General features: G+C 59.9%; 1 protein-coding gene across 1 annotated transcript in view; it reads right to left on the minus strand.

The window, feature by feature from the left end:
- GFRA2 (GDNF family receptor alpha 2) overlaps positions 1–27,537 on the minus strand; it is a 79,682-nt gene that overhangs the window by 50,278 nt on the left and 1,867 nt on the right. Inside the window, exons 2-4 of the mRNA XM_054578764.1 lie at positions 23,499–23,813; positions 19,923–20,006; positions 1,230–1,584 (exon numbers count right to left, since the gene is read on the minus strand). Of these exons, the coding sequence (XP_054434739.1) occupies positions 1,230–1,584; positions 19,923–20,006; positions 23,499–23,813 (754 nt within the window). The remainder of the gene's footprint in view (positions 1–1,229; positions 1,585–19,922; positions 20,007–23,498; positions 23,814–27,537) is intronic.

A 27,537-nucleotide genomic window follows, 5' to 3' on the forward strand; every position in this document is an offset into this window, starting at 1 on the left:
CCCCCTCTCATTTCCCGAGATTCAGCTCGAGACCCACCCTCTGGACCCCCAGGCTGAGGCGCGTGCCCCTCCCCCAAGCTCCCTCCTCAGGGCGCCTCGGCCGCCCCACTGCACTGGGGTCAAGGCCCTCGGGTCTTCCTTTCTGGACCACACGCTCCTGCGAGAGCGTCCTGTTCGCCTCTGCACACTCGGGCCTCAGGCCGGAGCCCTGGAGGGGAGAGGGGCTCCGCAAACGCTGAGCCACAAGCACGAAAAGCAAGACAGTTATAAAGAGGCAATTTCAACTCACTGTAAGAGCAAACAAAACAAAACCTTCCTGATAATTAAGCTACACTTTTAAACTACATGCTGCTCGGCAGGCTCTGCACTAAGCTTTGGATGCACGTTACATAATCACGGTAACCTGGGATATGGGTATTTTTATTCTTGTTCCACAGGTAAAGGGATGAAGATTTGGGACCTTTAAGGAACTTGCTCCAACTGGCAGAGATCATAGTGGAAAAGTCGGGATTCCAGCCACAACCTGTCGGACTCCAGACCCGCGTTCCAGTCCAGCACTCGATGGGCTCAACTCCTGATGTGGAAGGACCTGCCTCTGTGCAGTGCTTATGAGAGCCAGGACCCCATGGGGACACTGGGGCAGCGGAGTCTTCCTCTAGAGGTGGAGCTGAATTTACTGAAGGCCACGTTCTTTTCCTGGCTCTAGTAGTCCGTGACTTAAATTATAAGCTCCTGCCCTGGCCGGGTGGCTCAGCTGGTTGGAGCGCTGTCCCATGCACAGGTTGCAGGTTCGATTCCCACAGGGCACGCATCTAGGTTGTCAGTTTGATTCCCAATCTGGGCGTGTACAGGAGGCCACCAATTGATGTTTCCCTCCCTCCCTCTTTCTCTCCCCCCTCCCCCTTCCCTCATTCTCTAAAATCAATACACATATCCTTAGGTGAGGATTAACAATAAATAAGCAACTCCTTGGGTTTTCGTCTTGGTTTCCCCATGGTGCTCAGCACGTGGCTGGGCACAGAGAAGGCAAACAATGAACTTGTGCCGAAGGAACGGAGGAGGGGAGGGGGGGTAGTTCATTCTGCACATGGCCAAGCCGCCCTCTTGGCTGGGCCCAGGACCATTCTTCCAGCAGACGGGGGGGCGTGGTGGGGGGAGGTGTGGAAGGTGTGCCAGGAAGGGAGGGCTCGCATCCAGGCCCCCCGGCACCTGACAGCCGACGCCCTTACCGGCACAGGTGGTCGGTCCGGCACAGGCTGCGCAGGTCCAAGCAGTTGGGCTTCTCCTTGTCCTCGTAGGAGCAGCTGGGCAGGATGGTCTGCCGGCGGCGCTCAGCGCACGCCTGGTCCTGGCAGGAGCAGAAGAGCATGCGGTAGGTGTACTCGCTGGGCACCCGGTCGAAGAACTGGCGCAGGGCCTTGTGGCACTTGCGGCGGTTGCAGCGCTCAGTGGGCGAGATCTCGCGGTTGCAGATGGAGATGTAAGAGGAGCGCAGCTTCTTGCAGTTCTCGTTCAGGTTGCAGGCCTTGGCAGCATCCAGGCAGTGGTTGCTCTTGGCACTGACCGCCGGGTCCGCACCGGTCCCTGGATGGGGACGGCGAGAGAGGTCAGAGGCCTGCACAGGCCGGGTGACGACACACCGCCCGCTCCCTGGGACACCTCCCAGCACTCACTCTGCTCTGCCTCAGCTTCCTGTCTGCGAGATGGGGTCACTTTGCAGGCCCTCCCTCCTTAGGTGGAGACGAGGGTTCAATGAGGGAATGTCCAGGCCCACGACGCGCCAGGGCAGCGCCTGGCACGGAGTGTGCATGTCCGGTGAGCCGTTACCCTGATGGCAGTTCCTCTGAAGCTTATTTAAGACTTAACGCAAGCAGCAAAGCCAAGCCACTGGGTGTTCGTGGCTCTGTTCACGCGTGTGGGGAACAGGGAAACAGAGCAGCTGGCTCAAGGCCACACAGCTGGGTGGCAGCAAAGCCCAGACAGGCTCCAGGCTCTGGACACCAACGGCCACACGTATGAGCTTCCGGCAGGGACACCGCTGGCACTCAGGGAGGGACAGTTCTGCTATGGGGGCTTCAGCAGCCGAGGCACCACTGCCCACCACCAACCCCCGCCCGGAACTGCCCGCGCGCAGTCCGAAACGCCCCCACGGTGTGGAGGGACCCTCTCAGCTAATAGAAAGCTCTGGGAGGGGAGCCTAGTCGTGGGGGTGCAGGCTGAAGGCGAGCCCCGCACTCTGCAGGGCGGGCGCACCACCGGCCACAGGGCAGGCGAGCCACAGGCGGGGACCTGCAGCCAGTGCCACAGCTCTGAGCTTTATGCCACTGCCCGCGGGCACAAAGCAGGATGCACAAGAACCCCCGGGGTCCCCTGGGTGGGCTGCCTCTCCAACGAAGGGAACACCCGGCACAAGGACCCCCCAACCCCCACTGCCAGCCAGCTCCCACCCCTCCAGGCGCCTCCGGTCCACCTGATGACAGACGGACCAGGCAAGAGGCAGGAGCCCCATCTGCATGTGCCCCCTCAGGACGTGCCAGTGAGACCGGATGGGCCATCATCTAACCCACAGGCGGCGACACTGAGGCGCCGGGTGCATGGAGGGCTAGCCCGAGGTCTCCCAGAACGCTGGCGGCAAACCAGAGTAGGAGCCCATACCCCACCAGCACCATGGTGTGCCCAGAAGAGCCATCGGCTCAGGTTTTAGGATGAGCCCTATCTGCATTCATTCTTCATCCACCAGCAAATGCTTTTCAGTAGTTGCGGAGCACCACCCCTCCACCCGAGGCCCAGCAGGGGGTGGGAAGGACTCGCTGAGGCACGCTGACACCGCGCCTCCCTCCCGTGGCCGCCCGGGCGCCTGAGGCCTGCCAGCACGGGCCCTAGCGTTCTGAGCTCTGGCCATTAAAGGTCTGCCACGCCCGCCTGGGCACAGCCCTCTCCCTGCCCCGTGCATGTGGGGTGCAGAGGTGTAAGGGGGGACTTGTTCTCAAGAGCTCATACATCCAGGCGGGACACCAAGGGGCAGAACAGCCAGACGGTGCAGGCCAGGAGTTCCAGGCTGAGCCACCCTGGTCCCCTCCTGGCCCTGCTACTTATCAGCTGTGTGGCCTTAGGCAAGGGACGGAACCTTCCTGTGCCTCAGTTTCCCTGTGTTCAAAACAGTCCCTGCCTCACAGTGTTCTGTGAGCGTGAATGAGATCTCTCGTCTTCTCTCTCCTTGTCTGCCAGGACATCCCCGTCAGCTAGGACATCGCCCATCTTTAAGGAAAAAAAGACTTCCTCGTGGCTAAGCTGCTGCCTGTTTCTCTGCTTCTCCTTAAAGCAAAGCCCCTCAAACGAGTCATCCACACTAGCGATCTCTTCCTCCCTCCCCATTCTTTCTGGACCCACTGCAGCCTGGTGTTTGCCTGGACCCGTCTCAGTGACCCGGCAACACAGGGGACACAGCCGGTCCCTGCCCCCAACCCCTCTCCTCGGGGCTGCCGATCCTCGGCTGCCACCCTGCGCGCCCCTTCCTAGCTGCTCTGCCGGGCTCAGCCCCCTTCCCTACAGGCACTTGCTACCCAAGGCCCTCAGGTCACCTCGTGGCCTTGACTGCCAGCAATGACCCCCAAACTTACATTCCCAACCAGACCTCCCCACTGAACCCTGATCCATACGTCCACCAGCCTGCTTGTCAGCCCCACGTCAAAGGCTGACTCCGCGTCTCAAACCCAATATGCCCCAGACCGAACATCACCTGCTCCCCTACGGCTGCGCCCACTCCCGGTCTCCCTCAGGCCTCTGAAAACAGCCGCACCCTTCCAGAGCTCGGGCCGAAAATCTCGGTGCTTCCTTGACTCCTCTTCTCATTCACGCCCCATGTCAGAAAAGCCTGGCAGTTCTACCTTCAAAAATACATCCAGAATCCGACGGCTGCTGCCATCTTGGTTCAATGCACACGCCATCGCCGTGCGCTGGTGGGGGCCCTGGCCCAGGCTCGCTGCTCTGTCCCTGAACCCGCCCCTCGCCTCAGAACAGTTCCCTCATCACAGGTGACACAGGCCTTCCAGAACCTAAGGCAGGAGGGGAGGGTCCTGGGCCCCAAAGCTTCCAGCAGCCTCCTGTCTCACTCAGGGGCCTCGGGGCCTCCACGCCGGTGCCGTCCAGCACTGGCCACACGCGCCCCGGGCTCAAAATGCGGCCAGCCTAAAACGAGAGGCCCACACCAGATTTTGAAGAGATACACCGGATTTTGAGTACTTAATAAAGCATTTAAATAGTAATATTTTTTACTGTGATTATATGTGGAAATGATCCTATTTTGGAGATACTGTGTTAAACAAATGTGTTATTAAAATTAATTTCACTGTAATTGCCCTGGCTGGGTGGCTCAGTCAGAGCGTCATCCTCTACACCAAAAGGCCGCGGGTTCGACCCCTGGTCAGGGCACATATGGGAGGCAAATGATCACTGTTTCTCTCTCACATCAACTTCTCTCTTCCTCTCTCCCTTCCTCTTTCTCTAAAATCAATGAACATACCCTCAAGGTGAGGATTTAAAAAAAATTAACTTCACTTGTTTTATTTTACTCCTTTAACGTGACTACTAAAAAATTTAGAATTACCTACATGACATACTATACAGTGGGGCAAAAGCAGGTTTACCGTAAAGTTGTTCATATGGGAAATCATTCAATAATTAATAAAAATACAAGAATAAACTTCTTCGCATACTCCCAACGGTAAACCCACTGTGCCCCACTCTGCACCTGTTAGCCAGCAGCGCTCTGTACGGCCTCATCGCCGACTGCGCTCGCTCACTCCCTTCCGGCCACGCCTGTCTCCCTGGCCTTCCTGGCTCGTGCCCTGACCTCAGGGCCTTTGCACGTGCTGCATCCACTGCCTAGAAAGCCCTCCCCCATCCGCACGACCACACCTCTCCATTCCTCACTCCTTTAAGGCTGTGCTCAAATGTTACTTTTTCTGGGGAGGGCTTTATCTGACCACCCTATACAGAGCAGCAAGCTGCTCCCTCTACCCCTACTCGGCTCTGATTTTCCCACATCACTCGTCACCATCTGCCACGGCATAAACTACTTACTCATCTGTTTGTATCGATATAAGCCCTGCAAAGGCAGGGGCTTAGTCAGTTGCGCTCACTGTGCTGCATCCATATTTCCCAGGGCCTGATGCACGCTGGGTGCTGAATAAGCATTTGATGAGTAAAAGAATAAATGTACTTAGAACAGTATCTAGTTCACAGTAAGCGCCCGTGACGTGTTGGTTAACATCATGAAGGAAGCGAGGCTGACAGAGGGCGGGGTGCTGGTGGTCCATACAAGACCATGTGTGATCAAGTATCAACGTGGCACCCAGCTCAGAGTGCTCAGAAGTGAAAGTCGGGGCCCATCGATGAAGACCAGGCCATCACCCCAACACCCTGCCTCACCGACAACAGCCCTACAAAGGCAGAAAGAGCAAACTCCCTGCTTGTAAAAACAAAAGGAGAATTAAGGCAGAAAGGGAATCAAGGCCCGTTTTCCTATTCATTCGATTAACATTTTTTTATTGAGGGCCTGCCGCATGCAGGCATTTCCACAGACACACAGGTGGGGACAAAGGGCCAGGCTGTGCCCCGAGGAAGCCAGGGTGCTGTGGGAGCAGCGAGAGGGCATCCTGCCCAGACTGGGGTCAGAGACGCAGGGGGAGGTCAGGGAGTGGAAAGGGGGTCCCAGCAGAGGGAACTAACAGCAGGACAGGAGTTGACAGCACGCAGCCATGTGCCTGGAGACAGAGACTGAAAGAGGGACCCAGCAGAGGTGACTCTGGATGCTGAGCAGATAGCTTGCTGGACATGGTGGGGGGTGGGGCATGTGCCCCGCCCCGCCCCCAGCAGTTTCCTGGGCTGCTGCCAAACCATTCTGCCCCCAGCCAGGCAAGGACCGGAGGACATCTGTCTACACAGAGGCCACAGTGGAAGCACGGTTCCAAGGGGCCTCCCCGTGACCAGCCAGGTGGTTCTTTCACGGTCAGTGCACCTGTCAGGACGCTGGCAGAAGGGATGGGCGCAGCAGCCTGGGCTGAAGTGGAGGACAGCAAGGACGGGGAGGGACCCCAGAGAGGGGCAGGGCGGGACCGAACAGAACAGCAGCTAATTTCGGCCCGTGGCTGCTTTTAGGTTCCCCAGGTGCTCTGTTCCCGCTCCTCTCAGCATGTTTCTGAGCTAATGCCGGTGTAATTATAGCCTCAGTGGCTTCCATTTGGGCTTGAATAGTGAAAGCTTTTGCTAGGGGGTGGCAGATGTAAACCCCTGGGCCAAAACTTGGTAAATTTCCTAGGGAAAAAAAAAAATACAAAAAAAAAAAAAATGTGGCAATAGTAATCGTGATTTGCCTAGTTACCAGGAAGATGTCCTCTCTGACCCTCCCAGAGCGGGTACAGGGGGTGGGCGGGCCCGAAGACAGGGCCCCCACGCCACCGCGGGGAAAGGCCCCAGGAGCGGTCCTTGGCTCAGGCTGTGCTTGAGAGTGAGGAGGCGTGGGCCGGGGACAGGCAGTGGACCGGCCAGCCCCTCCCTGCCTCTCTGTCTGTCCGCAGGAAAACGCCCTCCCTCAGACCCAAAAGGCCTTGTTTTCTGGCCTTGTTTTCCTCCCCGAGGCCCCACGGGGAGCAAGGGGAGGTGCTGGATTGCAGACACCAGCCTCGCCCAGGGTGGGGGCAGCCCCTGAACTAAGATGTACAAAACCACAGTCTCCTACCCCTCCCCGTCCCGTCCCTGCGCAGAGAGACGAGACCACACAGGAAATCGCCAGGGACTCAGGACCTACAAATTCTTCCCAGGCCTGGGCAGACCCGCCCCCCCGGACTCAGTCACTCCTACCCGCAGGGGCCTCCCGGCCTAGCAGACGGGAGCCAGGCAACAGGCCCCGCCCAGGAGCTAACGGTGCCTGGCACAGTGAGGCTGGGTTTAACCAGCCCAGCACTTCCCAAAGCCTACCCGCCCCAGCCCCGGGGGCACATTCTGGCTTCCTCACCAGCCCTCACCGCCCTCACCAAGGGAGGGGGCGGTCTCTCCCTCCTGGGTGCTGCCCTGGGATCTGTCCCTCGCACCTCAAACTGAACATCCTCAAGATGCCTGCCTGACCCATACAGAGCTTCAGCCCCCAGGTACCACCTATGTCATTCTGGCCATGTTTCCAGTACCACTGCTCTTATTTTCTTCTTTAAATCTCTTACTTCTTAAGTTAATGAAATATTTAAATTTCATCACTTGACTTTTTTAATTTTTCAGTACCCACCTAGATTTGGCCTAAATGGTAAGATGTACATTAGCTCTGAATTTTCCTAGCATGTGTTTACTTCTCCAAAAACACCAATGCTCATTCTGGCGCTCACAGCGCCTTCCAGGAGCGGCGCACGTGCCCTCAAAGGGAAGTCACTGATGTCAAGTGGAGGCTCTTAAGCTTCGGTGCATTGTGACGCGCTGGCACTGCCTATTACACGTAGATGCCAGGCCCCACCCCGGGCCTGCTGTGTCGGGAGCTCCCTGGCCGGAACCCAGGAACCCGGATTTCCCCAGCTCCCCACAATCCCTGCCTCCGAAGCTGGAGAGCCAGCGGCTGAGCAGCGAGGTGAGCTGCCTGTGGCCCGCTCCTCAGACGTGCGCACACCCCACGCAGCGCACATTTTCCACACCCAGCCCCTGAAGAAAGCAGTGTGCGGCCGGTGTTGTCACCTGAGCATGCCCCCCACCCAACCGAGAGGGGCATCGAGGTCAACTTTCCAACCAGAAGCAGGCCTCTCCCTGCAGGAGCAGAAAGGCTACCTGGGACGCTGCCCAGCCCGCGGGCCCCGGTGCTTCAGCTCCCCTTCCGGCCTTCCAGGAACTTTTCAGCCTGGCCGCTTGCCCGTCTGCAGCTGCCACGCCCGCCCAAGCCCACCCTGGGCTCCACGGCCACACTGTGCTGCTCCTCCACTAGAGTGGGGGTCAGAGACTGCACCCCAATCCTGTGTCTGCTGCTCCCAGCTGCGAAACCCCAGACAAAGCTGGGCCGTCTCTGGGTCTCATTTCCCACCTGAAACTCTATGGTCTCCTACATTTTGACTCTCCTGCCTACCCAACTCCCTCTACATACATACATACTCCCCCCCCACACACACACACACACGTGCAAGACCCCCCCCGCTGCCGGAAGAAGGCCCCGCATCCCACCCCATTCCCCCGAGCAGCCTGGCCCTGTATAAACACAGCCAACATCCACACTGCGACACACACACACACACACACACAGCTCACCCACGCCTGCCCCTTCCATACCCGGCATCCACATCCCTGTCAATCGGCAGCCCAATAAACAGCTGTCAGTCAGCAAAAATTTTCATGTACTGACTGCATGCCCTAGAAATCTAGCTGGGAGCTAGAAAGACAGAGTCCCTGTTCTTTTCTATTCCCATGAGAAGAAGGCTGGGAATGAACAAATAAATGAATAAAGTTAAAGCGTGGTAGGCGCCATGGAGAAAATAAAACAGGGGAACTCAGAAGAGAATGACTGGAGGGATGAGGGAGGGCCTGTCTCAAGAGGTGACATCCATGCTGAGAGAGAATGACAGGCAGGAGTGAAAGATGCAAAACATCCAAGGTAGGAAACCCCCAAGCAACAGGAAGAGCAGGTGCAAAGGTCCTGTGACCGCCATGAGCTGGCCTGTTCACAGGCAGGAGGCGGCAGCGGCTGCCGCTTCCCAAACGGAACAGAAGGAAGAGAGGGGACTCTCAGGGGAGAGGAGTGGGGCCTTGCAGGCTGGGGTGGGAACTTCAGACTGAATTCCAAGGTGCAAAGTTCAGGAGGCCACACGGGCGGGGCAGGGGGAGGGGCAGCCCGGGCTACAGAGGAAACCGGGTACGGGCCGTGGCAGGAGCAGGGGAAGGCGGTGTAGCTCAGTGCAGTGGCGCCTGCAGAGGGGGCGGAAAATGAGCCCATGCTGCACACACGGGGTGGGGCAAAAGGACGTTTCCAGTTGGGAACACGCAAAACACAGTTCACGCTGGTATTACCACTTAAGAATTACTGTACTGTTTTCCAAACAAACTGTAAACCTACTTTTGCTCCCCCGCCCCTTGTATTTAGAGAGAAAGCTCAGAGGGTGGGTCAGACGCTGAATAAGAAGAGTAAACTCAGGAAAAGTCCCAGGTTTGGGTCTGAGCGCCAGGACGATGGGACCCACGGAGCAGGAGGGCTTGGGGAGGAGGAGAGGCAGGCCTAATAGATCATTCTGTCCCGACTGAAGTCTGGGGCGCCCATCAGGGTTCAAGCAGAGTCGCTGAAAAGGCAGGAGGACAAACGAGTCTGGAGGTCAGGAGAGGGGTCTGAGCCGGAGACATGAACTGAGCTGAAGTGACCGGAGGCTCTTTAAAGCCACCCAAGTAAATGAGGTAGCAGAAACAGGCTCCAGGTGACTGCCACCACTTTGCGGAGATGAGGAGTGGACCACGAAGTGGTGGGAATCAGGAGACACGGTGTCATGAAAGCCAAGACAAGAGCCTCAGAAAGGAGGGCAGCCCACTGAGTGCAAATAACGAGGGCGGGGGGCGAGCAGAGGAGCAACGGCAATGGGGTCTGGGACCGCAGACCCCCACAGGGCTGGGCGGGAGGCGGGGCAGTGGGGGGGGCGAGGGGCCGCCCTGCCTGGTGGGCTGTGAGGGCCCCGCCCACACCCCCACACCTCCTGGGCTCCGGGGCGCCCGCCCGTGCTGCTCTCCTGCAGGGTTCGTTCCCTGTCACAGCACTTGCGTCCTGAGGACCCTCTCCATGCAAAGCCGCGCTGGAGAAGTGGACAGAATGGCCCACGGCCCCGCCCTCCCGGAGCTTACACTCTAGAGCCGGTGACCGCAGGACGAGTGCAAGCTCTCGCCTTGGCCGGAGGCTCATGGCCTGGCTGCCCAAGCACCCGGGCCGCCCTGCTCCAGGCTGGGCTTAGGATCATGGCAGGGACTCAGCCCGGCAGGGGCTTGGGGGGCGGAGACCCTGGCTGGGCCACCGACGAGAGGAGCAAACGTGCACACGTCTGCAACCTCTTCGAGCCTCGTTTTCCTCGCCTGCAAAACGGGCTACACCACCCGCCCTGCAGACACACACAGGACGACCACGCTACAGCCTACACTGGGAAACGCAGGCAAAAAGGCTCACGCAGTTTCCAGCCCAGCACGGGCGCCGCAAGTGCTCGCTGAAGAGCGTGTTTCCCAGCAAGAGGGTCCGCCTCCATCTCGGTTTTCACAGGGCCCCACAGCAGAGGCCTGTCCCAGGTGCCTGTCACTCCAGCCTCCCATGCCACACCCCGAAAGATAAACGGGCCCCCAGTCTCCCCGTCAGTGAGCAAGAGGCACCCAGGAAGCCTGACAGAGCAGGCTGTCGGGGACCCTTCTTACCCTGGCCGGCCAGGGCCCCAGGCATCAGGCAGTGCCTCAGTTTCCTCAAGAGGTGACCAGGCAGCACCAGCATGCCTCGCCCGCCAGACCCATCTTGGGACACAGGGGTCCCGTGGGACCCCGGCCTCATCCCCTGCTGCTGTTTGACCAGGTGTCGTCCAGGCTCCTTTCTATGCCAGCTTCCTCTTGACCCTGCCCCGCACCCCCAGCCCCGCACAGCACCGGCCCCCAGCTCTCTCCTGAGCACCTCCATTTTTGGAAGCAGACCAGACCACCCAAAAGTCAATCCGATGAATGTCAAATTCACTGGAAATCAACTGAGGGGAACAAAATCAATCCCCTTTGAATATCATCTTATACCTTTGTCACATTTTAACCACTTCAGAATTCTTTTCATTCTTCAAAAAGCCTATCTGTTTTAATTTTGTGTGTTTAGTGATTAAAATTTCATTATTCCACATCAGAAAGGACTTCAACCACTTTTGTGGGCTCCCTGTCCTTTTAAATATAGTTTTGGATTACTTTTTTAATATTTAGGATTTTTACCATTTTCACACCAATTCCCACAATGGTGTATCAGCTTTAATTCTGCCTTTATAACAATTCAAAACCAAAACGGAGGCACTCCACACTGATGGGATACTGAGTCCTTCGCCCGCGGTCTGAGTGAATGGACGTGGGCCGGAGGTACGCGTCACAGACTCTGTGCTGTTCACGGACGGCGAGCGCACCGGTCTGGCTGGCCCCAGGGGGTCTACAACACTCATGACCCTTAGATCCCCAAACGCAACACACCTTAGAACACAGCTGTGAAAACCACTTGTAAAAATCTTCAGAAACCATGAACGTTAATTCTATGTGAATTTCTAAAAACTTTAAAAGTAACAAAAACAAAAAACAAGCGTTGGTAAATCAATAAATTTGGTAAAATTGGGGATTTGGTCACTTAGCATATGGAGTTTAAAGGCAGTGACCCTCCGGGCAGATCATGGACCCCCCATCTCTGGGCCCACAGCTGGTGGGGGTCCTGCCACTAGCCCACCACCGCGCTACTCCATGGGACCGTCCCCGCCGTCCCCGCCGCCTGCCCTTGGGGACGACTCACACCCGGCTTGCCGGCCTCCTTTCCCCCCTTCCCCAGTGGCTCCCACCCTCTGTCCTGCCTCCACTGTCCCTGGGGAGGCTGGGCCCCTGCCCCGGGTGCTCTGGGTCCCCCCGCCTCCTTCTCGGGGACGTCACTCTAGAAATCGCGCCCTGTCTCTGCCCCTTCACCTCCTCCCTCTCCCGTGGGTCACCCCCCAGCACCCATCAACACGGCCCGTCGCAGCGCACACCGAGGAAAGCAAAGCCTTCCCATAAGCCCTCACCCCCTACTTCACTGTCCCCTTCACAGAGAAATTCCAAAGAGCCACCTACCGTTGCTATTACCTCCTCGTCTTGCTCCCTCTCCCCCATCCCACACAGATCAAGCTTCCAACCCACCACCCCAAGAGAAGATACGCCCACCGAGGTCATCCGTGACCCACGTGGGGCCGAATCCAGTGGTCACTCCTCCACCCTTCTCCCACCTGAGCCCTGGGGCCCTGCCGGCACAGCTGGTCAGTCCTCCATCTGCAGACCGGGGCTTCTCTGCCCGCCCCGCCCCGGGCACCCTTGACTTGGTTTCCCCTTCCCCACTAGCCCTGCTCTCGGCCCTGTGTGCAGAGCGCCCCAGCCTCCCGCTCCGTCTGTGCACTCTCTAGGTGAGCTCACCGTTCCATGGTCTAAGCACCATCTACATGTTAACAACTCAGCCCGTACATCGACCCTGACCTCCCAGACCTCCCGGCTTGCAGCCAGCTGCCCACGTGGCACTTCCAGGGGGAGGTCTAACCAGCATCTCAACCCTGATATGGCCAGAAAAGAGCTGGGGATTTCTGCCGCCCCCGCCCCCCGGCAACCTGCTCCCTCTCTCACCTCCTCCATCCCAGCGCACAGCAGTGTCGTTGTCCGAGCCTAGTTACCAGCCGGCCTCACCGCCAGGCCACCTCCTCCCAGCTCCTCCCAGCTCTGTCTGCAACACATCCAGGCCTGAGCATCCCCTCCGCCCCTCTGCTGTCCCGGGACGTGGCCGCCGCCCCCCCCCACCCCCCGCCTTGCCATCCGCCTCAGGACCCGCTCTCCCACTGCGCAACTGCAGTGTTTTCCAGTCCATCCATCGCACCGCACCGTTCAAGTGTCCGACTCCTCGAAAGGTCCCTCATCGCTCTTAGAGTGAAATCCAAAGTCTGTCACTTGCGTGTCCCCACCTGCAGGCCTCTCTCTGCTGTCCCCTCTGCCACTCCCCGGACCTCCCCATGGCTGGATCCCTCCCGGGAGTCCCAGTTTGGCGTTCCCAACCTACGAGAGCACCAGTCACCGCTATGTTACATTGTGGTGTTGTTAGCTCGCCTGTCGGCCTGTTTTCTGTTTTCTGTCGACTTCTGCCTCTGGCTACTCGAACGTAAGCTCCATGAGAGAGCAACAGACCCCTCTGCCTTGTTCAGGGACGTGTCCTCACACCTACGTCAGCTCACAGCATGTGAGGGACTCTCAGGGAGCATGTGGGGACAGAGACACACACACACACACCGCTCCTACGGGGAGGGGGCCCGAGGGTGGGGGGGGCCTGAGATCCCGAGTTCACTGACATGCCCTCAGACTTAGGAAGTCCCTAAATACACACACAGAGGTTCAGGGTACTCGCCATTTTTGTCAATCAGGCGCAGGTGGCCTCCCACCTTCAAACACCCCTTGGCACTCATCTCTGACCCCTGGTCCCAGGACGTCCCTCAGAGGTGAGTCGGGGCCGAGGGCAGCAGCTGTCCCCGTGACGGAAGGGCCACGGCCCCCTCAACCCTGTCCCGCTCAGCTCTCTTCCCACCTGGCGCCCTTCCTTCCCTATCCACACACGGAGGGGGCCACCATAAGACATCCTTCACCACACACACATGCACGGCACAGACATGCTACGCCCACACCAGCGCCCCCCACACACAAAATCCCCCACGCACACACTACCGAAGCACGTACTGAGCACACTTACACTCCCCACCTGCACACTGCACACACCTACACACGCTCTGACGTCTTGTAGATGCATTCCTTGCTTTACCCTCTCTGGGGTTCTGCCAAGAGGCCTGGGGGGGAGGGGCGTTCCCAGGGCTGTAATTTAAGCCCTGACTCCTCCCTGGGTAACCGAGAATACAGCTGACGGCTAAGCCAGGAGCAGGCTCCCGGGGACGACCCTGCAGAGCCACTGGGAGGCGCTCCTGGGAGCGGGAAGACCAGCTCGGCACACCCGCACCCCACCGCGGGCCGGCCTGCCCGACGCACCCGCCGGGGAGTAGGCTGGCAGGTGCCCCTGCAAGGTGTCATCTGAAGGGTAAGTACCAAAAGACACCTTCACCCTGAAACTTCACCCCAACCATGACACCTGAAATCCTACCGCTAAAAAGCCTTGTCTGGGGTCCACTTTTGTTCTCTCCCTTTTTCTTCGTGGCAATTTCTTCCTTACACACAAAGGCAACCAGACGTGAACTCACCAACACCCTGCTCACACCTCAGTGGGACCAAATGCTTTCACCCACTGACAGGGGCCTAAGGTCCCAGCCACTGAAGGGGGAGGGGAAGCGACACAACTCGGGGGAAACATGGACATCTCCAGTCTCCCCCAGATGCCCTGGCCCCCGCCACCAGGGAAGCTGGCCTCCTCCCAGGGGGTCCCAGCTGCTGCTGAACTGGGCGAGGGTCACTGGTCCCTGGCCCCGTCCGCGCACACCTCACCTCTCCCTGTGCCCAGAGTCCTCTGCCCCCCGCCCTCCACCTCTCCTTGGCCACTGGACGAATTCTCTGAAAGGGGAGGTGTAAGAGGTGACAGAGCTGCAGCTAAAGCCCAATTTCCATCGACACTCAGAGTCTCTGACAGCTGTTAGTACAGCGTGATTTTGAAATTTAAATAACACTCCTGTGTTCGGCTCAGGGAGACAAACTGAGGACAAACAGTTTGCCACCACGGGAGCCACCGAGCAGGGGGCAGGGAGAGAGGCGGCCGGCTCCCTCCCTTCCTCCCCAGCCCTCCATCCCCAGCCCCCACCCTTTCCTGGGGGGGACTGCCTCAGAAAGGATCTCCCAGGGGCATAGACACCCCACTGAACCTCACGGGGCTGCTCAGCACCCCGAGGGGAAGAGGGGCTGGGGGCTCAAAGGCTCAGGCAGCCCCCCGGGACAGCAGAGAAGGCAGGGTTCCCCTAGGCACCCAGCAGAGCTGAGCCAGACCCAACCGTTCCCCACCCACGCCTGCCAGGGCCAGGGAGGCAGCCTTCCTGGGGGGCTGGAGCCCTCCCCTCCGCCCCAAGGGCAGCCCGGCCCCTCCCCAGGGACTCCGTGCTCCAGCTGAGCCGTCTCCCTGAGCCCTGTCCTCTGTCCCCAGGGACGAGATCCCAGAGAGTCCGTCTCTCACCTGCCACAAGGGTCTCTATTCAGGGTCCTCGGAGGCCATGCAGGTCAGAAGACATGTGGTTCCTTCAGCACCTGAGCTTGGCCTCCAAGCCCTGACGCCGGGACATCAGGCCCAGGCCCCCTCTCCTCTTCCAGGACCCTCCTGACCTCCCCAGGCGCCGCCAAGGGCGTCTAACTGGGGTCTGATTCGATTTAAAGCGCTTTCTTACGTGGAACACCGAGTGCTCCCCCCACGTTTACTGAACAAAAACGTGCACCTCCAGAGACGGCCCAGCCCCGCCCCTTCCATGGGCACTGTGCGCACTCGGCTGGGGTCCCCCACAAACCTCAGGCCTCTCACGATGCCGCGCACACAGGGCACCTCGGACTTGCCCCAGCCTCCTCATCCCCTTTCCTGTGCAGGTCTAACACCTCACACTACACCATTAGCGCCCCCCAGCCCCCAGCAAAGCCGCCACGGCCACCTGGCTCATAGGGAGAGCCCAGGTTCCAAAAGCAGAGCCAGCAGGCCTCAGAGCCCACACGCCCCCACTCTCCCGGATCCTCCCGGGGGCTGCAGGAGGGGCACAGCACTGACAGAGACCGCCGCCCCGCCCCAGGTCCCACGTCCCCTTCAGGAGACAGCGGGCACCGTGAGAGAGGACAGAGTGTGACGGCTCCCAGGGCAGGGCGCCGTCCACCGCTCAGGGGCCATCTGCGGGGCGTCGCGACAGAGGTGGGGCTCCCTCCTGGCCTGAGTCCCCAGAAAGGAGCCACCAGAGCCTCCAGCAAAAACAGGCCTGGGCCTCTCCTGGCTCCATCCAGGCGAGATGGCCAAGTCTGGAGGCTTGCGGCTGACTGAGCCGGACGTGGCCCACCTCTTCTCCCTCCCCCGCCCCCCGAAAGTGCCTGAGCCCGGCCTCCCGCCCACCCCCACGGGTCCCCACGCAGTCACAGCGGGGCGGCGCAGGCCAGAGAAGCAAGGGACCTGTGGAGGTGCACACTGGGCCACAGCAGAGCCAGGGTTTGAACTTAGGTCTTTGTCTATACCCTCTCTCTGGGCCTCAGTTTCCTTTTCTGTCAGGGGAAAGGGTGGGCCTGGATGATTGCTAAGTTCCCTTCCAGCTACAGAACAGACAAGACATGTTTGCGTAAATACATTACATACGCTGCACACCATGCACCCGGAAGTGCTTGCGGGAGGGCCACCGCGGGAGGGCCACCCTGGAGGCCCCGCCCTCACCGACAAGGCCCAGGCTGTCTGCCTGTCGCCTCCCCCTGTCCCGTGGGCACAGCCCGTGGCTGTGAGGACAACCAGCGCCCTCTGGCCTCACCGCGAAGGCCTCCCTGCAGGCGGACGAGCACCTCTGCTCCCCTCACTCTCCCCATCGCCCGCTTGTGACACCTCCCTGTCTGGACCATCTCTCCTCCCTCCTCTCCACCTTAGCCCGTCCTCTCCTGCCTCCGCAGAAGGAACCAGCTGGGGCCCGGCATTCACAAGGTCCCAGAGACTCGGGGACGGGGGCTCAGCTGGAGCTCCTCCACCTCTGCGTCCCCCCTGCCCCACCGCCTGAACACCCTCGGCAGAGAGGAGACAACTCCTGGTCGCTCTCCCTGTGTCATTCCCACTGAGCCCTCCTCATCAACCCTGTGAGCAGGTACCACTCCCCATGGGACACGCGCAGGCACTGCAGCTCCAAAAGGCCCCAGGGAGGCCCCAGGTCACACAGCCCCAAGCGGGCGAGTCAGGATTCAAATGCAGCACCGGGAGACTCACGGCCCCCACGCTCTTCCCACTTACTGGGGCGACGGCTGCACTGAACACTCCATTTCATGTTTTCCAGGGCAGTTTAAATTGCTAGGAACGGGACAAACCCCATGTCTTCCCCATGAAACCTCCTCCCCCGCCTGTAAGGCTGGGGCAGGACACTGGATGCCCCCAACAGCACAGTCAACATGGTTCAGGGTGGCCCAGGCTGCTCTCCTGGCCCTGAGCTGGGGACTAAGTGGACACCAGGAATCCCAGAGCCAGTCACTGAGCCCAGGGCCTGTGTCCGAACTGGGCAGAGAGGAGGGGACGGCTCGCCCTGCCCCAGGGCCTCTGGCGTCACAGAGTGCGGGGGACCCGGGCAGCTGTCCTGGCCAACAGAATCCCAGGAGGACTTTCCAAGAACCCCCCCAGAGAGAGGAGGCGCGAGACAAAGAGCACGCACGTTCCAGGACGCCCTGCACTAGGGCCCGAATTCTCAGTGGAGAGAAAAGAGCGTCTGAGCCCCGCACGCAGCAGCACCCTTGTCGGAGTTCCCGAGGCCCCAGCGGGGGGCCACCAAGGGGAGAGCATACCACCAGATGTGGGTGTGTGGAAGGGGGAGGGCTCCACACAGCCCCATAGGGCAGCAGCCTTATCACCCCAAAGCATGAGTCCAAAATCTTGGGTCACCCAGGCCAGGCCTGCGAGCTACCAGCGAGCTACCAGCAGGAGACACGCGGGCCCAGAACGCGAGCCCTCGGCTGGCAGGGCGGCCTGGCAGGCGCCGGCAACCGTCTGAGCTCCAAGCCGCTCTGCTCATCCCAGCGCGCCACACGATACTGTCCCTGTCCGGGCACCCTCATGGGCGAGGCTGGAGAGCAAGGCTCCATGTGCACGCGTCTCCATTCTCAGAAAGAAAATGTGAGCTCTGGAGCAGGGCATGACTGGCCCAAGCCCTGAAGCTCACCGCAGGCAGAGAAGGCACTGGAACCGGGCCCCCCAGCTCCCCACCAGCCTCGCCTCTGCTGAGCCCACCGTGGCCCGCGTGGTTTCTTGGCAGCCCGCCCAGGGCCTCCTCAGCCAGCTGCGCGCCCACGTCTCCCCAGCCAGAGCCAGCGCCCGTGTACCAGCTCCAGGGCCGCTGTGGGTGCAGCAGGGCCAACGGGGGCGACAAGGAGGGAGCCCTCAGAGACCCCAAAGCCCTGCCTTCACTGCGGGGAGCGGTCCCCGGGCCCAGACACATCCGGGCGGCCGGCGAAGGAAGCTGACCCAGTCATTTCCTCAACTGTCTCATCAACATCCTTGCCCCACCAAGCGTCAAGTCTATTACAGAAAGATTTTCTGCTAAGGAGATGCTTCGTGTGAGCCCGGGAAGCAGCTGGGGCCGACCCCGCAGTGAGGACTCCTGACCCCCAACCTTCAGCAAGTCAGCCGAAGCGCCCCCTTCACCGGAGTTAATCCCGGAGGCCCCGCCCACGCAGCGGTGCCAGGACTGGTCCCTGAGCTGCTGGTCAGGCGGAAAATGGGCCCATCTCCATCAGGGAGGACCTGTCGCCCGCCCTCGCCCACGAGGGAACAAAAGCTGCGTCTCGGTTTGGCAAAAAAAAAAAAGGGGGGGGAGGTATGACAGCAGTTTGTGGTGCTCCAAAACTCAACCCTGACAAAATGTTACTCTTTGACTTTAGCTATGGACTAAATTGCGCCCCTCAAGGAGCTATAACCCCCAATGTGACTGTATTTGGAGAGAGGGCTTTGAGGAGGCAATTAGGGTTAAATGAGGTTGTAAGGGTGGGGTCTTAATATGACAAATCTAAGGCCACAAGTATGTGGCCTTAGAAGAGCTCGCTCTCCCTCTCCCTCTCCCTCCCTTCTTCCCCCTCCACCCTCACCAGCTCCCTTGTCCCACCCCACCCCCACAAGGACACAGAGAGAAGGTGGCCATCTCCAGGTCACGGAGAGAGCTCTCCCCAGAAACCAAACCCTGCTGGGCCTTGAACTTGAACTTCCAGCCTCCAGAACTGTAAGGCTATAAATTTCTGTTGCTTAAACCACTCAGCCTATGCTATTTTGTTACAGCAGCCCTAGCAGACTAAGATAGTATTTTTCTAGTTAAAATTAATTTTTCTCCTTAGGGGGTAATAGTGGGGGAAAAAGCCTGAGCAACACTGTGCTGGAGAAGTCTTCGTTTGAAAGGGCCTGGGGACTCACCAGAGCTTTTCAGTCACAGTTTAGAGCTGCTTCCCTGGCAGCGCATGTGCCCCCAGGTGACGTCTGGTGACATCTGGAGCTGTCACAGCTTGGGGCGGGGCTACTACCGGCATCTACTGAGGAGAGGCCAAGGACGTGGCTCACCATCCTACAATACGCCAGGTGGGCCGTTCTCCCACAAGACTTACCCCCCGAAACAGCGATAATGTCGAGACCCTCGTTTAAAGCTAAAGAAACTTCAAAGGGCTCCCAGGACTGCCACGGGCCACCGGGAACCCGGGCCCTGTGTCCAGGGGCCCCAGGGAACAAGCCCGCCCCGCCACCTTTGGGCACCTGAGGCGGCCCCAGGAGGAGCTCACCCCTGGCCCCCACAGAGCGGCTCTGCAGCCAGAAGCCCCGCAAAGGTGGGGCAGGCTACCCAGGGTCCACTGCACCCCAAATGGCAGAGGAAACAAATCAAGACGAAACCAAAAAATCCCTCAGGCTCCTACATGTAGACTGGAGGAGCACAGCTGGAGTTCAGCCTCCCTTGGCCTTCTGCCCTGGGGCAGGCAGAGTGGGAGGGGCTGGGGCTCAGAGCCCTCCCTCGCCCCCACCCCACAGTGGGGTGCAAGGAGCAGAGCCCTCAGGGAGACAGGAAGCCAGAGCAGATTGGGAAGCAGTGACACAAGTGCCAGCGGCCACAGCTAACACTTCCTGGACGCTCACCGCGGCACACCGGGCCGCCAACAGCCACTGACTCAGTCAGACCTCGCGACGATCCACGGGGTAGGTAGGCTCCCTGATGCACAGCTGAGGAAACTGAGGCACAAAGGCCTTGAACAGCTAGAATGGAAAAGCTGGGAACCTGGATAAAAGGACGCACCGGGGCAAGACAAGTGACAGAAAAGGAGAGTGACAGCAAGTTTCAGATCCAAGGCCAGCTGCCTGGCGGGCTCATTCCCATCACTGTTTCACTCCTCACACAGATGAGGACCTGACGCTCCGTGATGTTAAGGGCTTGCTGGGGCTAAAGGCCAGGACACCCGAGCCAAGCCCAGGGCTCTGTCCGCCACGTTGGGCCCAGAGGAGAACCGGCGCGGCCCCGCCCGCACCCACTTACCTGAGAAGATGGAAGCAAGCCTGAAGATGTCCGAGAGGCGGGAGGTGACCGGCTCGTAGGGCGAGGCCTCGTAAAACTCCTCACCTGGAAGAGAGAACGGCGTCAGGCACAGGTGCCCCATTCTGAAAGTGAGGGGCAAGTTACAAATACAATGTTCGACAAGTCACACGGACAAGTTATTCCTTCCAGCCAGAGTAGGAGGTCCCCCAGAGCAGGTCGGACGCCGAAGAACTCTTCCGCAACCTCCTGGCCTGACCTGCTCTCCTCTAAGGACTGCCGAATGCTTCAGGAAAGAAGGCACGGGGAGGTGGCACCGTAGCAGCCTGTGGCGGGCCAGGTCCCATCATTCAGCACAACGTCCTCACAGGGCTTGCAGGTGGCCCCCAAGCAGCGAAGTGACCTGCTTGAGACGACACAGCTGCTCACAGCCGCACTGCAGCTGGACCCCGTGGCCCGGCCCTCGCGACCCTTTGATTCAATTCCCAGTCAGGATGCGTGTGCCTTGGTTGCGGGCCAGGTTGCGTTCTGTCCCCTCGCCCCAGGATGAGTCCGCCCAAGCCCCTGGAGGAGACAGAAGGTCCTCTTTGCTTCCCACTAGGACACCAGAAGAATCTGGCTGGAGGGCCACAAGTCCTATCGGCCCGAGCCCCTCCTATGCTCCCTTCCTATCCGCCCCACCCCCTGCTGGCTTCTCAGACCTTGGGCGCTTCAGAGGCTCAGCAAAAGCCAAACCAAGGATGTGACAGGAGATGAAGGGAACAGGGCTGCCCCAGCAACCTCCTACCGCCCCGTCAGACTCCCGTCCCCTCTGCCGACACCTCGCAGGACAGGACGCGTCCTCCTGAGACGCTGCCATGAGAAGTCAATGAGTAATCAATCAGTCAGGCTGCCCGCGCGCGAGCTGAGGGGCGGGGAGGCAGTGCTGAGCCACAGCCTCACACAGTGACCTCCCACCCACCTGGAGCCCAGGCTGTGGGCAGGCACCTCCTGCCTCAGGGAACACATGTGGCAGCATCCACGGAGCCACCTGCAGGGAGGTGCCAGCCATCCAGATGTGGGGCCTGGGAATCCCTGTGAGGAGCTCGGTCGGCTGACCCGTGAGGTCACCCAGAGGCTAGGACTAGAGAAGGAACCAGCCCCTGCTGGTGCACGGGGGGAGGCCTCCTGTCTGCTAAGCTGGCAGACCCCCTGCGAAGGGTGCAAACCCCAATACGACATGCGAAGCACATGTCTCCTGCAGAAATGGCCCCCCTTCGCTTCACCGCCCAGGAGCAGCCCTCGTGCCCTGCACCACCCAGCACACAGCCTCCTGCACAGCGGGCGCCCACCGGTATGTGCTGTTGGGCCTGAGCCGAACACTACGCGCCCCCTCGGGCCAGTGTCCAGCCCCAGCTTCCTGTGGTCTGTGTCCTCCCCGCTCCCCACCGTCCCTACAGAAACTCCCATGGTGGGGTCGCCAGCCAAGGCTAGTGGTTGAGGCCAAGTAACCTAAAAGTTTATGCACCGTTGAGTCTCCCTGTTTCGCTGACAAGGAACTGGGGCACAGAGACACTAAGTAACTTGCCCAAGGCCACACAGCTGGTACGTGGCGGAGCCAGGCTTCAAACCCAGGCAGCTGATGACAGAGTCCAAGTACTTAACCATTATGAATGCGGTCTCCAAAAATGAAGTGTTGCCCTGTGGCTCAGGGGACTGAATGCCGGCCTGTGAACCAAAGCATCACCGGTTCGATTCCCAGTCAGGCACACGCCTGGGTTGCAGACCAGGACTCCAGTGGGGGGTATGCGAGAGGCAACCACACATTGATGTTTCTCTCCCTGTCTTTCTCCCTCCCTTCTCCTCTGTCTAAAAATAAATAAATAAAACCTTAAAAAAATAAATAAATAAAGTGTAATTGAAACCAAAACGTTCTTAGACAAGTACCGCTGTGGCCTAAGCCTTCACAGGGTCAGCTTCTGCCCGCCCAGAGCAACGCCGGTCCTTCACAGCGCATCTGGGGCAGCTCCACACCTGGGTACGGATCAGCCAGAAGGATTGGCTAGGGGGTCTCTGGGGGAAACAGCTCCTCCCAGGACTGGCAGGGAGGAGTCCGATTTAGGTCATCAGAATTCACCAGTAGAAACCTGGGGCCTGGCTACTCGGCCATCCCCGGCAGTCAGACTGAAGCCAAATCATGACATCAGACGGCTGGGTCATGACCTGGGAGAGGTCTTTGCTTTTCATCTCTGAAGGACCGGGGTGACCCTGAACTTCACTGTCACCTCTGACAAAAGCAAGAAGCCTGGTCTCGAGTCTTCCCTGCAGCCAACAGCAACAGCTCCACCTTGTAAATATTAGCTGTGATGGCGGAGGAGACGACAGAAGAGGAAGGCAGGCCCAAGGCCACAGGACCTCCCCAGGGCGGGGAAGGGGCTGGGTAAGGACTCAGGGGCCTGTGCCACCCGCTTGCTGTGTGCCCTAGGACACCACCCTCCTGTCTTTACATCAGCTTCCCCACCAAAATGGGCATGGGACTGAACAGCGCGAGGTCCTTGCCGCTGGAACTGTCCAGGCGCTCAGTAGAGGCCATAATCCAGCCACCACCAGCTCTCTCCACACGCTGAGGGCTCCAGCCTCGGGCAGAGGGGCACAGCGGGACCAAGGGTTCAGGGGCGCATCTCACCCACCAGCAGTCCTCCCGCCCCACCCCCAGGGCCCAATCCGGTTAGTAGATGTGTTTGGGAACCAGGAGGAAGCGCCGAGGGACCACTTCGCCCACGCAGCGCACACTTAACTGTCAGGTAGAGCCTATCACTCACGGGCACTTCACCAGCTGTTCAAAGGCCCCGACTGCCCCGGCCGGCCCTCCACAGAAACTACCTCTGCGCCCCCCCACCCCCTCACCCCTGCCCAGACCCAGGGGGGAAGGGACTGGGAGTCCTGGGGGCGGGCTGCAGGGGCAGGGTTCTGAGGAATGAGAAAAGCAGAGGTCTGCTTTTCTAGAGTTGGCCCAGGGGAAGGGGCTCCCAGTTTGGCTGGCGCAGGGGTCAACCGTGGCTTCCTCACGCTGAGGGGATGAAGCAAGGGAGGCAGCATCTTGGGCAGGTGGTAGTGACAGGTTCTGCCTCAGGACTCGGGGGCACGTCTGTGGAGGGACAGGGACCTGCTGCCCTCAAACCACTCCACGCCCTGCAGGTGGTGCCCAGGTGGCCGTGGGGGGCCAACGCGCACTCGCTCTTGGGGCCCGGGGAGCATGAGCGGCAGGACTCGCGTGTGCACACGGCCGGTCCTCCTCTCTCCTCTGTTCTCACTTCGCCATCTGCCTGGCACGCTTGTCTCACTTTCTCCTGTGACCACGTCGCACAATCCTAGGTCCTCCTGTCCCCAGTTTACTTCCTGTCCCCTCGCCCCTGCTCCAGCTTCCTCTCCTCCTCAGCTACCCTCCTAGGTCACGAGGCTACTCCATCTGGGTTCGTGTTTCCCCCCACAGCGAGGGACGGGGAGCTGGCCAGCTCACTCCATTACGAGCCCCGCCTTGAAACCGAGCCCCCCCACACCCCTCACCGCCACCGTTGCCATTCCCGCCGCCGGGCTTACCCTCGGTCAGCCCCAGGTGGATGCTCCAGTAGATCTGCAGGCACTGCAGCTCCTTCTTCATGCCCCGCTTGCAGCGACAGTCGTACAGGGGGCTCTCCTGCAGGACCTCCAGGGCCGCCTGGCACTCCTTGTTGGCCAGCATGGTGTTGCGGTCCCGGCCCGCCAGGCACTGCCGCAGCGTGCGGTAGCGGGAGCTGCAGTTGGATTCGGCCGCACACAGCTCATTGGCCCGGACACAGTCCACGGGGGGGCGCCAGCTGTGCAGCTCGGGGCCCTGCAGGGAGGAAGGGCTGGCCAAAGAGCGGAGGGTCTCGTCTGGGTGGTGGGGAGGGAAGACAAGCATGAGTGAGGGCCACCAGAGTCTCCCACAAAGAAGCAAGGCTGAGGGCTGGGCCTTTCTGGAACCTCGCACCCATTTACTCCAAAGCACATCAAGTCCCACTCAATGCCACCTCCCCAACAGAGCAGGTCAGAGAAAGGGCCGCTGGTCCCAGGACACCAGCACCCCACCTCGAACCCAAGGAGAAGTCCAGCTGCCATTCTGTTCTGGCTCTGTCAGATTCTCTCAGGTCCCACCTTGTCACCCCTCAGCACCGGCCCAGCTGGGCCTCAAGCAAGACCACAGACTGTCGAAGATGCCAGGAGGCCACAGAACGTGACAGCCTCAGCAGAGAGCTGGGGGCCGCGGGGGCTGCTGGGGTGTGCGGGGCGGGGGATCACATTCGTACCCCCCAGGCCTCCCGTCTGCTTCAGTTCCAGCCGGAGGCCCACCCAAGCACCAGTTAAGCCCTGAAAGCAGCACGAAGTCGTTTAACTCTCACAGCCTCTTAGGACCTGAGAAACCTCAGAGTCCAGCCCCCCCCCCCCCGAGACTTTGCCCTGGGGAAACTGAGACCCAAAGAAGGGAGATGACAACTCAAGGTCACACGCAGGCTGAAAAGGATCCTCGAGCCGCTAGCCTATTCATTCTGAGTTCCATAAGTAAAAAATTTAAAAAAAAAAAACAAAACATTTTTTAAAAGGAGAGGGAGGAGACTAGGAGACAAGCCGGACCCTGTGTCCGCGGTGTGCCCAGCCCCAGCCCACTCAGAGCCGAGTCCAACCTCACAGCAGCCAGGACCCGTGGCAGTGCCTCCCAGGGACGACCTGCCCCCAGACCACCAAGGGGAACGCTCTAAGCAAGCCAGTTCCCCTCTTTCTTTCTCTTTGTCTGTCTCTCTCCTCCTATTTCTTTTTCTCTTTCTTCTCCTTCTGCTCTCCTCTGAAATTCTCTCCCCGTCTCTTTTCTTCTTCCCAGAAGCCGAATAATAACGCAACTGCAGAAGGGAAAGCGCATTCCCCCCGGGCCCTCGTCTCACACAGGGACCCAGCTCCTCCAAAAGTCAACAGGCAGGAGTCCGACACCCCGCTTCTGTCCCTCGCCCCAGAGGCCCAAGCCCCCAGCCTTCAGGTGGGAGGGCGTCAGGGAAGAAGATCCAGGGCGAAGGGCAAGGAGAGGCCCACGTGATCCTTTCAGAATAAAGTTCCCAAAACGGTTACATCCATAGGACATCTTCTCCGCCTCCCTGTCCTCTCCAAGCCCCTCACTCCAGACCATGCCCCAGAAAAAGCCTGTATCATGGCCCAGAGCCAAGGCTGCCTGTTCCAAGCCCCAGGGAGTGATCTGAGACGCTTTCTCCACTCCGTCCTGCCCCCAAACATAACATGATCCTAGGCCAGAAGTCCCCTTCTCATAACCCGAAGCATCCTCCCATCTCTACCCAGCACGCCAGGTCTCCCCTCCCTCCCCCCAGGAGGCCCTGCACAGGGGGCAGCTACCGCAGGGAGACAGCGACACCTAGAGGAAGAGCTCTGCACAGAGAGCCGGTCCCTCCCGACAGAGCCGCGGAGGGGAAAGGAATAGCTCCTCGAGGGACCAGGCCTACCCACACACCACGTAAGAGGAGGTGCAGGGGGGTGGGCCTGGAGTGGAGAAGGCCTCCAGGGCAAGAGCGACAGGCATTCCCTTTGCCCGTTGACCATACTTCTGCCTCCGGACAGGAAGATCTGAAGGCTGTGGCCCGGCTGAGACAGACCAGAGAAGAAACCAGCATGGAGTGTCGACGTGGGCAGTGGGGCATCTGCTTATTTCCCTGCTTCAGCAAATTCCTAAGTCCCTGAGCTGGACAGTGCATCTGGGCCACCCAGGAGCAGCTGAGCTGACCTGGCCTCACTTGCACCTGCTGCCCCCAGCCAGCCAGCCAGCCAGCCAGCCAGCTGGTGTCTTAAGACCAACCCAGCCCTTGGCCTTCCACTGACTGATCACCCCAGAGTCCCAGCAGGCTTCTTCCCTCCCACCTTGACCCTACCCGAGGTGGACTGAGAAAGGGACACCCTCCGCAGGCTTGATGGTCAGGACACTGGCCCAGAGGACCGGGGCAAGGAGGACACTCACCCTGCCTGCCCTACAGGTGGGGTCTAGAGCACCAAGGGCGATCCTCACAGAACTGTGGCTCCTGCGCCAAAAGCAAGGGCGTCCCCCATCCTGCCAGCCAGCACGTGACCACGCAGGAGATGCGCTGCAGAAGACAGGGAGTCCTCCCACCCAATGCCCGCCTGCCACCTGTCCCTGACTCTACTAGTTGACGCCAGGACCCCCAGAAGCAATCAAGTCCAGCCAGAGAAAGGAAGCATGGCCACTCAGAGCCAAGAATTCTAGAATAGAGGCCAGAAGGCATCCGGGTGGCATTTCTAAGCTCTAGATCAGGAGGAAATTCAGATGCATCCAGGAGAGACGGGCGGGACAGCTTCTGGAGGCACTGGGACTGAGCGACTACACAGCTACAGCCACTGTCCGGCATGGAGTGTCCCCGCCAGAGCTGGGGTGCCCATGAAAGTTGGCCATATGACCAGAACCTCACCCCTCGCCTCCCGGCAGTGGCCTTCCCTATCACAGTCTCTCTGGGCACGTCCACACTGGAGGGCAGGACGGCTGGGCCGGCAAGGCCTCCGCACCCCAGGCCTCCCTCGGAACCTTGGGGGAGGCGTGCTGAAGGCCCTGTCCTGGGAACATGCTTCACCGCGGGCCCAACCAAAGCTCCAGGGAAACCTCTCCCCCAAGTGGAATTTCCAACCAACTCCCAACTGCAGACTCCTTGCCAGGAATGGGGCCCTGGAGCTGGAGTTTCCTTAACACCAACCCACCCCTTCCTTCTTGGCTGGCCTAACCCAGAGCTTTTCACCATTCTGTGGTCACCCAGCTTTCCAGAAGGGCTTCTCCCGCGAAGGGAACTGAAGGGCTCTGACCCAAGGGGCTGCTGACCCTGCTCTCCGACTGCTCCCATGCTCTCCTCTCACCACTCAGCCCCCGGGGTTGCAGACACCGGGGTGGGCGTCTCTGACCAGCACACCTTCTCGTACCCACACACCTGCACGTGCACCAGGAGAACAGGGCCAACGCCTCAACCCACCCATCTGGGAAAGGCCTGCCTGCAGCAAGGGGGCCTGGGCCAGGCGGGGACACCGAGGGCCCATGTCACTCTCCTCTGCTCCAGGGCTCAGAGGTGCCCACACCTGGGAGTCCTGCGGGCCTGGAGTGTGCGCAGCTCAGCGGCACGCAACCTGGCTGCTTTTCCACAAAATAGTTTTCTTTTCTTCTTGGCCCCAGAAAGCTGGGTTTTCAAACCAGGGGTGGAGAGGGAGTCAGGCTTGTAACAGCCCCTTCAGAACGAGAGCCCCCTTGCAGATGGCTGCAGGAAGGGCTGCAGGACCTCAGGAGGCCCAGAGCGCCCACCTCGGCCTCTCCAGAGCCCTAGAGAGAAGCCACCTCTGGCTTTGGGCAGCAGGACAGTGAAGGCCACACCCTAGAGAAGGGTCAAGTCCCCTGGGGAATTCAGCCCTGGGGGAGGGGGAAGAGGAGGAAGTGGACAAAAGGCCAAGGCCAGCACTGACCCAAACCCCTTGTCCTGGTCAGGAGGCACTTATTAGACCACCCACACCTTTCTGAGACCAGCAGGTACCTTCCGAGGCCTTCCCCCTTCCCTCCCCCAGGAGCACAGGC

Source organism: Pteronotus mesoamericanus, unplaced genomic scaffold (genome assembly GCF_021234165.1).
Source record: "Pteronotus mesoamericanus isolate MK-2021 breed Mesoamerican mustached bat unplaced genomic scaffold, CSHL_Meso_final contig_502, whole genome shotgun sequence".
In the NCBI taxonomy this organism is placed as follows: Eukaryota; Metazoa; Chordata; class Mammalia; order Chiroptera; family Mormoopidae; genus Pteronotus; species Pteronotus mesoamericanus.